This window comes from Dermochelys coriacea, chromosome 15, assembly GCF_009764565.3.
Source record: "Dermochelys coriacea isolate rDerCor1 chromosome 15, rDerCor1.pri.v4, whole genome shotgun sequence".
In the NCBI taxonomy this organism is placed as follows: Eukaryota; Metazoa; Chordata; order Testudines; family Dermochelyidae; genus Dermochelys; species Dermochelys coriacea.
Genome location: NC_050082.1, coordinates 32182604 through 32197577, shown reverse-complemented (window position 1 = coordinate 32197577; position 14974 = coordinate 32182604). Strand labels below are relative to the sequence as shown.

The following is a 14974-nucleotide window of genomic DNA, read 5'->3' as shown; positions in this document are numbered from 1 at the left end:
GTTTGACCAATGTACATGGCAGAGGGGCATTGCTGGCACATGATGGCATATATCACATTGGTAGCTGTGCAGGTGAACGAGCCTCTGATAGTGTGGCTGATGTGATTAGGCCCTATGATGGTGTCCCCTGAATAGATATGTGAACACAGTTGGCAACAGGCTTTGTTGCAAGGATAGGTTCCTGGGTTAGTGGTTAGTATGTGTTGTGTGGTTGCTGGTGAGTATTTGCTTCAGATTGTGGGGCTGTCTGTAAGCAAGGACTGGCCTGTCTCCCAAGATCTGTGAGAGTGATGGGTCGTCCTTCAGGATAGGTTGTAGATCCTTGATGATGCGTTGGGGGCTGAAGGTGATGGCTAGTGGCGTTCTGTTATTTTCTTTGTTGGGCCTGTCCTGTAGTAGGTGACTTCTGGGTAGGGCCCCAGAATTGCTAGGGACAGCCCTACACACACACACACAAACACACCACACCCTAGGAAAGTACATACCAAAATGTACATTAAAAAGTATTATTTAGGTCACAAAGTCAAACACTTGAAAGTTAAGAAATGCCAGATGTAAGGAACATTACTGCTGCCCCTGTTGTTTATCCAGTATGAAGAGTTTGGCACATTCAGTCTAAAAGGCAGTGTGGTCAAGTGAGATTTGGGCTCTTTTGCCAACTCTACTAAGTGTCCTTGTGCAGCCACAGTGACTACTCTGTGAACTAGGTGAGTGATAGTTGCCTTCTCTGGAGATTGGGTTTGAGGCCTTGGTTAATAACAAGGCAGGTGAAATGCACAGAAATACAGTATGCTCTGGAGAAGCTGGGCTACTACTCAGCCCTCCTACTTCCGGGCACAGTGCACTCTGCTTCAGGGGACTGTGCGTGGTTCTTGTTTCCTCAACACTTAACCCAGCATGCAGTGTGGTATGAATTTAGATAGAACATATGGGTCAAAGGTGTTAACGTGACCCAGTCGCTGTCCAGCATTAAACAGTTCTAAACAAAGTTTGTGGTTTGGTATCCAGAGACCTCAGTCTGCTTGGTACCATGGTGAAAACACCAGTAAAAGTTGTTTTAAACTTTTAGACACAGGAAAGACAGAAAAAAGAGTTCAAACATTTGAAATGTAAAGTATTAAGTCAGGCTTTCATTTTATCAGCATCCCTTGTTCCTTTCCCTTTAGCTGGAGTGAGTTTTTAAAAGGAAAGCCCCCTTGTTGGATAGTCGTTTAGGTGCTATAAAGATGGTAAGAACTGTTTTTATCAGAAAAGAGAAGAGGTTAGTTAAGATGGGTTGGAGCTGCCATCATTGCTGCTGCTGTTAAAGACCAATCCTGTTTCCTGAGAAGACAAAACAATACAAACATACACAAAAGAGGAAAGGAAAGGAAAGAAAAGAGAAAATGCAGCTTCTGTCTCTGGTGTTGACTTTCACTTGCAACCTCACTGCTTGGAAAAACACAGGCCTAGCACGTGGTTTACTACCAGCCACTCCGAGACCTGGCAAACTTGTACCAGCATAGGGCTGTTTAGGGCATTGCTTTTAGCCACCTCTTTCTAGGCATAGGCTTATAGCAGTGTTGCAAAATATACAGTCTTGGCCAGCTAAGCCAAACTCATATTAGAAGAAAAAAGGAGAGGGATTGGAAGAAGAAGAAATAAGATGGGGAAGGAAAAGGACTCATGCGGGGTGGAGGAGAGAGACAGTCTCCCATCCTACTAGCCAGTGGAGGTGGCAGTGTCGTTTGGGTCTGGTCAGGAGGAAGGAGGTGGAGGTTGGCAGCCGTGATGGTGAAGTTCACTCCTTCTCCTTCTCTCGTCTTCCAGTCAGCCAGAATCAGCCTCCATCTGTGCCCTTATTTTCCACCCCAAAGTCTTTTTGAATAAAAATCCAAAGGAAGTGATGGTGGGCCCAATTTTGACAACAGCAGGCAGACATCACAGAGCTGTGTGACGCTCGGCAGGTCTTCGCATGTGCCTGCGTGGCCAGTGGGGAGCATGTAGAGGTGTCTGCCCCAGACAGAGCCAGCTGAATACGTTGCAGCTTGTCACTGGCCCAGGATAGCGGGTTGATAATTACTGATTGAGGGCCAGGGGCATGGACCGGCTCATAGGTGTGTCACACTCTGTTTGCTATTGGGAGCCCTCCAGGAGGGGGAGGAGCATGAGAGGTTACAAACAAGGGGAGGAAGGCAAGAGAGTGGGAGGGTAGGGGTAACTTATGCATAATCCTCCATTGGAGCATCTCCCTCTGACCTCCCAAACATGAGGAAGAGGCCAAGGGAGGAGTTGCCCCAATGTCCTGGCTGAATTGCTCTGCGCACAGGGCAGACATGGTGGACAAGCTGCCAGTATTAGGCTGAACACCCCACTGCCTGTAGTTTCTATGAGGCAATGTGTCCTAGTGGATAGAGGATTGGATTGGGACTCGGAAGACCTGGGTTCTATTCCTAGCTCTTCTGGGTGACCTGGGACAAGTCCCTTCCTCGCCCTGTGCCTCAGTTTCCCCATCTGTAAAGTGGGGCTGATGATATTGGCCTGGTTTATGATGCACTTTGAGATCTGCTGACGAGAAGTGCTAGTGAGAGCAAAGTCTGAAGGCCTCAGCAAGACTCCAAGGATGTGAGTCACACTCCGATGTGAGTCAGGGTTTCACAGAGGTTCCTGTTTCAGGCTGTGGCTTCAACCCCCAGTGCCTGTTACAAGCTGTGGGGTTTTGGTTCCAGGATTCCCATCTGTAGGAATCATGCAGCCAGAGCCCTGAGCAGTACCCCCTGGGCAGAGGAGTGGGTCATTCTCCTCCTGTTGCTGCGTCTCCATGGGAGAACAGAACAGACCTTAGGCTAGAGAGTTCCTGTCCTCGGCCCAGGTTCTCCTCTCACCCCCTCAAATGTTTACAATGAAGCTGATGCTGTCTCTGCCTTACTGACCTTTCTCTGCTGTCTCCTCCTCAGAGCCTGTGCCAGCAGTGAGACGGAGAGTGAAGCTGGGGACATCATGGACCAGCAGTTTGAGGAGATGAACAATAAGTTGAACTCAGTAACTGATCCAACCGGTTTCCTGCGAATGGTCAGCAGGAATAACCTCTTCAACAGGTGAGAGCTGGACCCTTCACCCAGCAGGACGCAGTGCAGCCAGCACAGCAGGGAGATGCTTCGTTTCTTGAAGGGCTTCTCTTTGGTGTGTAGGATTCTGCCTCCTGTTGTGACAGTGTGGTAGAAATGCTGTTGTGGAACAATGTGAACTCGCTCCCCAGGGGCGCAGCTGAGAACAGAGCTGTTCAGAGTAGAAGCCATGTTCTGTGATGTGCTGCCCCTGCCAGGAACCTCCCGAATGCTATGCTATAAGGTCTCTTAAAAAGGGTGGCAGAGGAGCTTGTCAATGCTATGAGCACTCCACAGCCTGTGAGCGTGCATGTGTGTCCATCATTTCACCATCAGCTGTCACTGCAGTCCCTGGTGCTTCCCAGGTGCATTAGGTCTGTATGGCAGGTCCCTGGTGCGGATGAGGAATCTGCTCTTCTCCCGTCTCTGGGATACACATTGGCTTTTTGTCTTTCTACCCTTCCTTTCCCTCCCCGGTTAATTTAGTTAGACTGGAAAATGCTTGCTCTGAGAGGAGGATCTTGCACTGCACCTTGGCAAGGGTCAGACTGGATAAGTCTGCATGGAGCATGTGGGGAAGGGATGCCCAGCAAGGTGCTGGCCCAACGTGGAGCACGAGGGAGGGGCGCTTGGTAGCCTATCAGTGAGCAGGTGGCCATTGTACGCGAGGCTTGCTTTCCATCTTAGATACAGCTTAGGGTGGGTCTCTGGCATAGCTGCTAGAAACTCAGATCCTAGAAGTCAGAGGAGGGAAAGCCCTGCTAGGTCATCGAGGGGCTATGGCAGTGGCATGCCCATATCCCCATGAAACCCAACAGCTCTGCACAGCTAGATAAGGAGAAGGAGCAATGAATGGGGTATGGGACTGCCTTGCTCACCCAGAAATACAGCGCTGGCCGGGGCTTTGTTGTCATCTGAGCAGTTAGGTTTTGGGGCCATTGTGGACCATTTTTTCTGGGAGGGGATCAGAGATTTTCAGGATCATGGAGCGAGCAAGAAGGGAATTGTAGGTCAGGTTAAGGTGTGGCTCTGTCCCAAGGAGCATGTGGCAGGCACTCTGATAACCTCGCCCTGCCCTGTGTCCCCAGCCCCTCTGATGTGTGCTGTTCTGGGCAAATGGAGATTGCGCAGATGGAGCTCATGTCTTTGGAGTGTAGAGTTTTCTGTTTGTTTGCCGATTGTACTTTCTCCTGGAAATGTTTGCTTCCCATTAATTTTAACGATGGCATTAATTAGCTGGGAAAATTATAGCACTGTACACCAGCTGCCCAATCTGTGCTCATTTTCTGCATCTTTGGAACTTGCTCAGGTCTCAGCCAGTCCCATCTCTGCGCTGATTAAAGCCAGCGTTTGAAGTGAAATTGGAGACAGAATCTTACCAGGGTCACCAGTCCCCTGATAATAATGCTATGTGAAGCTGAAATAAGCACTCACTGGCTGCTGCTGGATCTGTGGCTTCCACACTGAGTCTGAGGTCAGGTATATCGACACCTTTGCAGCTGGAAAGGAGTCAGGCCTGGTTGCAGTATTTAATGTCACTGCTGGAGCACGTCAGCTGGGACAGAGACTCCCTGAGTGTGAGCCTGGGGCTGAAATGCTGGCACCAGCACCCGGGCACCAGTTGGGGATCAGGAAGGAGTTTCCTGAGGGCTGCTGGGATGGTTTGCTTGCTTGTTTTCCACACTAGCTATTGTGATTGCAGGAGGGTGATGCGCATCAATTCTACCTGTCACGTGGAAGCCAAGGTGTGTGAAGTAAGTCTCCTGGGAGTCGCACGTGCAGTAAGTCAGTTTGCAGATGCTGGGAGAGGCATAGGGACTGCGACTCCAGGCGCTGACCTAACTTCCTCCTAGAGAGAGATGTGGAATAGCACTGGAAATGCTCCATATCTCCTTGCTGATCTCATTAAATATGTTGAGATCCAGTAGAATAGCAAACTACCCTTCTGTGGCATGTGTGAGACCACACCTGCTATGTGAATCACTTTCCCTGGAAATCAGGGAAGTTTTAGTGACTGCCATAATCCTGCCACAGCCATTTGATTCCTGGCTCAGGCTTGGAAGTGAAGTGGGAGTAGGGGCCAATGCTGGAGTTCAACTGCCCTCTGCCGGCCTGGCTAGGCCTCTTCTCTCAGGTCAGCTCCTGACAGACAATTAAACGAAGGGCTGTACACAGCGGGGAGGGCAGAGGGAGCTTTGCAGATCAGTGATACTTTTCTGTATTCAGTTCTACTGTACTGTGTGTTGTGGACTGTGCAGCTGGTGCCATGTGACGCACACAGCCCGAGACAATGGGGAGAGCTTGCTTGTCACAGCCCCAGTTTGAGCAAGGAGTCAAGTTAAGTCAGGGGTGGGCAAACGATGGCCCAGGGGCCACATCTGGCCCATCAGACATTTTAATCTGACCCTCGAGCCAGGACCGACTCTAGGCACCAGCAAAGCAAGCACATGATTGGGCCAGCATTCCGGCCACCTTTTTTTTTTTTTTTTTGCTTGCGCTCTCGGAACTTGGGGCGGCAAAAAACCTAGAGCCAGCCCTGCCTCAAGCTCCTGTAGGGGAGCGGGATCTAGGGCTTGCCCTGCTCCGCGTGTGCTGTGGCTCTGCGCGGCTTCTGGAAGCAGTGGCATGTCGCCCCTCCGGCTCCTATGTATAGGGGCAGCCAGGGGACTCTGTATGCAGCCCTCGCCCCAAGCGCTGGCTCTGCAGCTCCCATTGGCCAGGAACTGCAGCCAATGGGAGCTGCAGAGGCAGCGCCTGCAGACAGCGCAGCACGCAGAGTCACCTGGCCATGCCTCCACATAGAAGCCAGAGGGAGGATATGCTGCTGCTTCCAGGAGCTGATTGAGGTAAGCGCCATCCATAGCCTGCACCCCTGACCCCCTCCTGCGCCCCAACCCCCATCCTAGCCCTGATCCCCCTCCTGCCCTCTGAGCCCCTCGGTCCCAGCCCAGAGCACCCTCCTGCACCCCCAACCCTTCATCCTGAGCCCCACCCCAGAGCCCACTCCCCCAGCTGGAGCTCTGACCGCCCCCTGCACCCCAACCTCCTGCGCCAGTCCAGAGCCCCCTCCCACACCCTGAACTCCTCATTTCTGGCCCCACCTCAGCCTCATCCCCTCCTGCACCCCAATCCCCAATTTTTTGAGCATTCATGGCCCACCATACAATTTCCATACCCAAATGTGGCCCTCGGGCCAAAAAGTTTGCCCATCCCTGGGTTAAGTTCTATGTGACAAAGAATTAGGCTGGAAGGAGAGAAAATGGGAATGGATAGTGTTTCCACTCTGCTGTTGCCCAGAATGAACAAGGGACGTCTGACCTCTCAGAGAATCACTGTGGGAACGCTGTCCATTCTCATTTTGGCCTCTCAGATTAAAATCAACCGACTGAATCAAATAGCGAGTAAAAATGAAAACCACCATCTAGTTCCCCAGGGCATGATTACTCGTCTATCCAGGCAGCATTGGTATGTTAGCGCCTCCTGCTGGTTGCATATGTGCCTGTGAGATGCAGAAGCAAAGTGCAGGGTGTTGTACAGAAGTCAGGGGGACTATACACCTTCTAACAGGAAGCTGTAAAACCTGTGGATACCCAGCAGCAGGCTGGTGCTGAGGCTCCTGCTTCGTTGGCACTAATGCTGCGGGGGCAGGAAAGTGAAGTCTTTTTTGTCTATGAATAGAGAATAGAAGGACATGCTTTCTAAGAACAACGCAAGGCCCAAGCAGGATGCTCAGGTCTTGCATTTGGATGCTTAAGTTCATCAGAAGGGTGTTTGCCTGGCAACATGCTAGTGTGAATGCCCCCAAAGGACATAGCACAGCAAAGCGGGGGCTGAAATTAATGAAGGGCGACAGCAGCCCATGACCCTACCATAGCTGAACACGTCCTGTATACCGCCTCCCAGACGCAGTCTGTCTTATCTCATTCAGGGCTTTACCTGCTGCCCATCCCTGTGGTATCTGACCATGCTCACCTCCCCCGTACAACATGCATTCCAGCACAGAGGAGAGCAGAGCTGCTTGCCTGGTAGTTCAGAGCTCTCCTGCCGTGGCTGCACCCCGTGGAGGAGAAGCATCTAGTCGGTCTTTCTGGAACAGTGTCAGGCCTGATCAGACAGTGGAGGGGTGTCTGACTGGCCTAGGCTGATGTGAGTTTTTGGGAGACAGATGAAAGCAGTGGCCAAGAAGCCCCTTATCTAATTGGCTCTGTGCCGGCTAAGGGTACTGGCCTGCTATGAGCAGCACTGGGGCTGCCTGAATACAGGCCACACGGGCAGAGAGGGCTGGATGGTCTGTGGGTTCGGGAACCAGTTGAAAGCAGCCCCGGGGAGCTCAAATCTGGATATTTCTAGCACTCCGTGCAGCTCAGTGTGAGAGTGAGAATGATCCTGGCTGTGCATCTGGGGTGGCATCTCTGGGATCAGGCTCTCTGGGTGCCAGGCTTGGTGGAGGCATGTCCAGTGGATGCCTGCTGTTCTGGGCTGTGAGAGTGCTTCTGGCGGGCATGGGCTGGAGAACAAGAAACTCAGTGTGTGAAAAATGGTACTTTCTAAATTTGTTTTCATGGCGTTTCATCACAAAACCAAGACTTTCACATTGATTTGGGGGAACTGTAGCCCAGAATAGCCAATCGCCCAGTGGTTGGCGTGCTAAGCTAGCTGAGATGTCAGCCACATCTCCTGCTCTGAAGTTCCATCCTGGTCCTGAGAAACCTTTCCAAGGACAGAACATTACACTGAACATAAGAACGGCCATACTGGGTCAGACCAAAGGTCCATCTAGCCCAGTATCCTGTCTTCCGACAGTGGTCAATGCCAGGTGCCCCAGAGGGAATGAACAGAACAGGTAATCATCAAGTGATCCAACCCCCGTCACCCATTCCCAGCTTCTCTTCCATCAGTTTCCACCCAGCTCGGCTGCCTCCCCCCAACTCCTGTCTCCTGGTCTTTGTCCGTGCCTGTCAATACTGTCTGACTTGCTTGGAGTCCTGAGTGGTGCCAGGCCCTGATACATGGAGGTGGGATCGGCAGCCTTGTCTCTGGTGCTCCCTGTGTGACCCTCTCCCACACCCAGGTGTTCTACCCAGTCTCTCTCTCTTGGGCCTGCCTTAGACCAGATCAGTGGGAGGTGCAGCACATGATCTCTCCCCTTTTCTCTAGGGAGCTTGCAGGATCACTCTTGGGCCTCTTCGAGGGTCGAAGCTGAGTGACACTGATATGCAGTCATCTCCACACTCTGGTTTGAGATGAGCAGCAAAGGGTGAGATCAGCAGCACTGCAGAGTCTGTGCAGGGTTGAGGTATTGTTCCAGGCATTAGGGGAGAACACACTGCACACAGCCAGGCCAGGAATGCTGCAGCTCAGGCCTGCTGTTAGCAGCAGCAAGAGCATCTGCAGGAAACTAGCCCCGGGACCCTGTAAATGGGACACTTGGCCAGGCCTTCTCACTGACACAAAGAGCTGCTGGGAAGGGGGAGTGTGTGCACACGAGAGAGGGGGAAGTTGGCAGCAGGTGCTAGATCTCACATGTCATGCACAAAGGAGCTTTGTCCTTCCCCCCTTGTGCGGATTTGTTCTGCTCCAAGGGTTTGGAAAGTGAACAATTTATGTTACTTCTTTAGATTTGGACTAATAAAAAAACATCTGAGTGGTAAGCTGATAAATCCAAGGCTGCCTGGCTGCAAAACCCTTTCAGGATGGAGACTTTGCTGATTAGAGTAATCAAGCCGCCTGTAATAAATGTCTGTTATAATTATTTAATGGTGAGAGAGAGGATAATAGTGCCACCTGCTGGCACATAGCTGCTTTCTGCAATGCTGGGACATTACTTCAGCCCTCTAGTCTACACCCATCCAACCCAAAGAAGCAATCAGACACCCCGATCTGTGGAGGTGTAGAAGTGGAGTACTGAGGCCTAGGTGGAGCTGGGGAAACATCACTTGGATTTCCTGAACTGATTTTAAAATCTGCACTTTGCAAAGCATGAGAACAGGTAAAGTGAGATCAGCTCTCTCAGCCAGCATAATAGAGCCAGGGAGCAACCTTGTCCACTGGGGCGAGCAGAGGGCTGGGGCCAGTCCTAGCTCTGCCACAGACTTATTGTGCAGCCTTGCGCAAATCACTTCTGTCAGATTATCAGATGTGCTGAGCACACATAGCTCATGTTAGGTCCCATCAGATGGCTCAGGCCCTTTCAGAAATGGGAATAATCTCTCCCTCCCTCCCTCATTTAGGGGCTGCGAGGATGGATTAGATCATCTTTCTGTGGAATGTTGAGGACCCAGTTCTGTGCACAGTTTTGCATCTGTATTTGTGTATGTGGTTGCAATTGCACATGCAAATGGGGAATTGTGCACACAGTCAAGTGTCTTGCAGGCACAGTCCTGATGCCTGAGCATACATGCGCAGTTCCAGGCACAAGCAGACCTCTCATCTTCGTAAAAATATAGGAGGAGTTTTCAATGGCTCAGAGAGCCTTAGGGTGCTAAATTAGGGCTCCTAATTGCCATTTGAAACATCTTCCCTTTAGGCCATGAATGTAAAGTGCAGTTAATGCTGAGCAGCTTCCTTCCTTCCTTTCATGAATCGAGTGCAGCCAGCCCCGGGACATGGGCTGTGATCTCAGCAGTCGGGGGGGGGGGGGCTGTGGCCCCGCCCCACCCCCTTCCGCCTGTGGTCTCACCTCTATTTCACCCACAGCCCTGCTCCATTCTGCCCCTTCCCCCACGGCCGTGCCCCCCACTCACTCCTTCCCCCCCTCCACTGTGGCCCTAAGACTGGACGAACTCTGTGCACCTGCTGTGGCCCTGGAACCGAGGCGGGGAGCAAGAAGCCTGGGGACACAGCAGAGGGAGATTTTTCCAGGGCCCATGCAGTAATCCACCTTTGATTAGTCAGAGTCAATGAGATATGAGAGTGTTTCTCAGGGGTAGAAGGAGTGTAATGTGTTGATTCTGTGGCTTCACCGGCATACTGGCCTAGTATGTAAGTTTAAAGGCACACCAGGGATGCATGGTTCGCCCTTGGCAGGGTATATAATCTGCTGAGAAAAATCTATGCTAATAACAGAGGCTTTGTTAATGTATTTCACTGGATTGATTGGCCTGTCCATTAGGAACTTACTTTGGCTTTGATTTCCTGGGTTTCTGAGTACTTCCCACTTCTGGCTTTTGTCTCTGTCATCTGTTGATAGCACTGTGGGTGTGTGTGACCTGCACAGAGAAATGGGGACATTCAGCACAAGGAATAGAAACATGCAGCCCTGGGAATGGGGGGGTGGTTTGGGGGAGGGGCCGTATGTCCGTACAGCACGTGGGGGGAGGGGGCTGTTAGGTGGAGGGGCTGTGAGCCCGTACAGCAAGTGGGGGGAGGGGTAGTTTGGCGGAGGGGCCGTGTGCCCGTACAGCACGTGGGGGGAGGACGTTGTTTGGCGGAGGGGCCGTGTGCCCGTGCAGCACATGTGGGGGTGGGGGGGTTGTTTTGCAGAGGGGCCGTGTGCCCGTACAGCACGTGGGGAGAGGGGGTGGTTTGGCGGAGGGGCCGTGTGCCCGTGCAGCACGTGGGGGGAAGGGTGGTTTGGCGGAGGGGCTGTGTGCCCGTGCAGCACGTGGGGGGAGGGGGTTGTTTGTGGAGGGGCCATGTGCATGTGGGAGGAGGGGGTTGGCAGAGGGGCCATGTGCCCGTGCAGCACATGTGGGGATGGGGGGGTTGTTTTGCAGAGGGGCCGTGTGCCCATGCAGCACGTGGGGGGAGGACGTTGTTTGGCGGAGGGGCCGTGTGCCCGTGCAGCACGTGGGGGGAGGGGGTTGGCGGAGGGGCCATGTGCCCGTGCAGCACATGTGGGGGTGGGGGGGTTGTTTTGCAGAGGGGCCGTGTGCCCATGCAGCGCGTGGGGGGAGGACGTTGTTTGGCGGAGGGGCCGTGTGCCCGTGCAGCACGTGGGGGGAGGGGGTGGTTTGGCGGAGGGGCCGTGTGCCCGTGCAGCACGTGGGGGGAGGGGGGCGGTTTGGTGGAGGGGCCATGAGCCCATGCAGCACGTGGGGGGAGGGGTGGTTTGGCGGAGGGGCCGTGTGCCCGTGCAGCACGTGGGGGGAGGGGGATGTTAGGTGGAGGGGCCATGAGCCCGTGCAGCACGTGGGGGGAGGGGGTGGTTTGGCGGAGGGGCCGTGTGCCCGTGCAGCACGTGGGGGGAGGGGGCGGTTGGTGGAGGGGCCATGAGCCCATGCAGCACGTGGGGGGAGGGGTGGTTTGGCGGAGGGGCCGTGTGCCCGTGCAGCACGTGGGGGGAGGGGGATGTTAGGTGGAGGGGCCATGAGCCCGTGCAGCACGTGGGGGGAGGGGGTGGTTTGGCGGAGGGGCCGTGTGCCCGTGCAGCACGTGGGGGGAGGGGGCGGTTTGGTGGAGGGGCCATGAGCCCATGCAGCACGTGGGGGGAGGGGTGGTTTGGCGGAGGGGTCGTGTGCCCGTGCAGCACGTGGGGGGAGGGGGTTGTTTGTGGAGGGGCCATGTGCATGTGGGAGGAGGGGGTTGGCGGAGGGGCCATGTGCCCGTGCAGCACATGTGGGGGTGGGGGGGTTGTTTTGCAGAGGGGCCATGTGCCCATGCAGCACGTAGGGGGAGGACGTTGTTTGGCGGAGGGGCCGTGTGCCCGTGCAGCATGTGGGGGGAGGGGGTGGTTTGGCGGAGGGGCCGTGTGCCCGTGCAGCACGTGGGGGGAGGGGGCGGTTTGGTGGAGGGGCCGTGTGCCCGTGCAGCACGTGGGGGGATGGGGTGGTTTGGCGGAGGGGCCGTGTGCCCGTGCAGCACGTGGGGGGAGGGGGTTGTTTGTGGAGGGGCCATGTGCATGTGGGAGGAGGGGGTTGGCGGAGGGGCCATGTGCCCGTGCAGCACATGTGGGGGTGGGGGGGTTGTTTTGCAGAGGGGCCATGTGCCCATGCAGCACGTAGGGGGAGGACGTTGTTTGGCGGAGGGGCCGTGTGCCCGTGCAGCACGTAGGGGGAGGACGTTGTTTGGCGGAGGGGCCGTGTGCCCGTGCAGCACGTAGGGGGAGGACGTTGTTTGGCGGAGGGGCCGTGTGCCCGTACAGCACGTGGGGGGAGGGGGTGGTTTGGCGGAGGGGCCGTGTGCCCGTGCAGCACGTGGGGGGAGGGGTGGTTTGGCGGAGGGGCCGTGTGCCCATGCAGCACGTGGGGGGAGGGGGTGGTTTGGCGGAGGGGCCGTGTGCCCGTGCAGCACGTGGGGGGAGGGGGTTGTTTGTGGAGGGGCCATGTGCATGTGGGAGGAGGGGGTTGGCGGAGGGGCCATGTGCCCGTGCAGCACATGTGGGGGTGGGGGGGTTGTTTTGCAGAGGGGCCATGTGCCCATGCAGCACGTAGGGGGAGGACGTTGTTTGGCGGAGGGGCCGTGTGCCCGTGCAGCACGTAGGGGGAGGACGTTGTTTGGCGGAGGGGCCGTGTGCCCGTGCAGCACGTAGGGGGAGGACGTTGTTTGGCGGAGGGGCCGTGTGCCCGTACAGCACGTGGGGGGAGGGGGTGGTTTGGCGGAGGGGCCGTGTGCCCGTGCAGCACGTGGGGGGAGGGGGTGGTTTGGCGGAGGGGCCGTGTGCCCATGCAGCACGTGGGGGGAGGGGGTGGTTTGGCGGAGGGGCCGTGTGCCCGTGCAGCACGTGGCGGGAGGGGGGGTTTGGTGGAGGGGCCCTATGCCCGTGCAGCGTGTGCAGGGGAGGTGGAGTCCGGTCCCGGGGTCTCAGCACTGAGCAGCGGGGGAACGCCAGCAGGAGAGGGAGAGGGAGCATCTTGCTGGGGTCGGAAGTCGCCGTGCGGGCGGGGTCACTCGGAACTCCATCAGGGGGATGGTTCATGCTTGGCTTGGCTCCCCATGGCCGAGGTCTAGGTGAGTGCTGCAGGTGCTGATGGCAGCGCAGGCAGACATGGCTCTGGGCTCTGCCTGGAAGGGAGAACCGCACGCTTGGCTTAAACACCTTCCCTGGACTCCAGCTGGCCTGGCCAGGACCTGATGGTTCAAAACATCCTCCTTGTTCTTTGTTGGGTGCTCTAAAGGCCCAGGCAGAGCTCACACCTCCTAAGAAGCTCAGAGTCCAGTTATTGCACCCAGACCAGCTGCTGGGCATCAGGAGCCCTGGCAGTTATTTTTAATTCCACTTCCTTCCTTCTCCTGATACTGGGGAGGAGAGGGCAGCCAAGAGGGGGATGTGATGAGGAGTGGATGGGGCCTGGCACGCTGGTTCTAGGAGGCTGTTCTGTCCACAGTGATGGGAGCTGGGGAAGAGCACTGCGGGAACAGTGCAGCTGGAGTGAAGAGGCCCAGGGGAGAGGAGAGATGCCATCCAGGTGGAGTGGGGGGGGGGGCCACAAAGACGAGGATCTTGAACTGGATTCAGGGTACAAAGGGAAGGTGGTGAAGGGCTCAGTAGGAGAGTGATGTGCTGAGGTGGGCTGAGTTCTAGGGGGCCAGAAGGCAGGAGATGGCTAGGGCCTGGATAACTGCAGGAGCTGTTGGACAGTGGGGTGGGTCTCACTTTCAATACTACAGTACATGTTGTGCAGGAAAGAGCCCGGCAGACTGGGGAGAAGCAGAGAATGGCCCCGGATTGTGAGTCTGAGTGGCACAGAGGATTGTGTCAGGCTACAGCCTGCTGGAGGTTACTGCATGCTCAGAGAAAGCCAACTCAGAACAGCACGAGAGGCGACTGACCCTTCGCTGAGTGTAGAAGGGGCTGGCAGGAATCCAACTCAGCAGCCCCACTTGGGCCAGGTCTGGGGTGAAGGGTTTGGTGCAGTGGCACTGGGGCATTGTGGGGCACAGCTTTGGGTGCTGTCATTTGGGCACTGTACAGTGGCAGTAGCAGTGCTCACGTCTGGACCTCAGCAGTGAACCTCTGTGTCGGCTAGTGCAGAGGGAGCAGCTCTAAATATCCAGGCAATGGTTGGGAGAAGCAGCAGTTTGTGCTGCCCCCAGGGAATAGAATGAGGGAGCAGAGTGTCTCCCAGCAACGAAATGAGGTGGCAAAGATGGAACACCAGCCAGGAGACGAACCTGCAGGGCCATGGATTGAGGAGTCCGCCAAGTTTTGGTCCTGCACTCAGTTAAGGAGGAAGCTGCAGTGAGGCAGGCTGGAGCCTTAAGTGCTGGGGTTGGGAGGCCAAGCTCTGAACTCCCCCCTGAAAAGTGCTTGGGTAACAGGTGTGAGAGGGGCCACTCGCTGATCCCTGGGACACTCATGTCCGGCGTCTGCTCCCTCCTGCCGGCACTAGGGCTGGGTCCCAGAGCAGCTGATTCCCTCTGGTCTGCTGTTCATTAGCGTGTGCGTGTGAGAGTGTATCCTGCGGCTGTTTCAGGTCAGATTCCAGTGCTCTGACTGGGCACGATGGAGAAATGCTGTTTGATGCTTGTGGCTGTAGGTGCACAGGACTTACCCTGGGCCCAGTGCTGTCCGCTTGGGTTTAGGGGGATGTTGGACAATCTCAGAGTCACTCTTGCAGCTGAAGGACGCAGCTGTGTCTAACAGAGGCTGTAGCTCCAAGTCAGCAGCTTGCTGGCTCCCAGCCCAAGGGGAGGGAACTGGACTCCCTCAGGGAGGCTTTCCTCTGTATGGGACCATGCCAACTAAGGGCACCAAGCACAGGTGTCTGCCCAGCACTCCCTTTGTCATGTTTGCCTTTTGATGCCATCTCAGATTAATTGGTGCCTAGCGCCAATGTAAATGTTCCTGCGGGCTGCAGGCAAGTCTTAATGGGTCTCACGTTTGCCTGCACACAATTGCTGCACACAAGTATGTAATTAAGTGCTTTGAACAGCACTTTGGGGCCTTTGATTCTGTAGAGAAACTCCATAGAAATGTAAGCTGTTGTCTGCAGCTGGTTCACCCTGCG

The 14974-nt window shown here is 55.4% G+C and overlaps 1 protein-coding gene and 1 long non-coding RNA gene across 7 annotated transcripts in view; one reads left to right on the top strand and one right to left on the bottom strand.

The window, feature by feature from the left end:
* Positions 1-14974, bottom strand: part of LOC122456838 — a 96278-nt gene that overhangs the window by 7217 nt on the left and 74087 nt on the right. Inside the window, exons 5-6 of one of the 4 annotated variants that reach the window (XR_006275932.1) lie at positions 10206-10294; positions 501-1323 (exon numbers count right to left, since the gene is read on the bottom strand). This is a non-coding gene — a long non-coding RNA (uncharacterized LOC122456838). Of the gene's footprint in view, positions 1-500; positions 1324-6245; positions 7594-9949; positions 10295-14974 lie in introns of those variants that run through there. The other 3 variants (XR_006275933.1, XR_006275930.1, XR_006275931.1) reach the window with 3 other exon arrangements.
* The window catches only part of TTC28 (tetratricopeptide repeat domain 28), a 504341-nt gene that overhangs the window by 455143 nt on the left and 34224 nt on the right, over positions 1-14974 (top strand). For all 3 annotated transcript variants that reach the window (XM_043498375.1, XM_038373837.2, XM_038373838.2), the window contains one exon: positions 2937-3077. In XM_043498375.1, coding sequence (XP_043354310.1) covers positions 2937-3077 — 141 coding nt within the window. The remainder of the gene's footprint in view (positions 1-2936; positions 3078-14974) is intronic.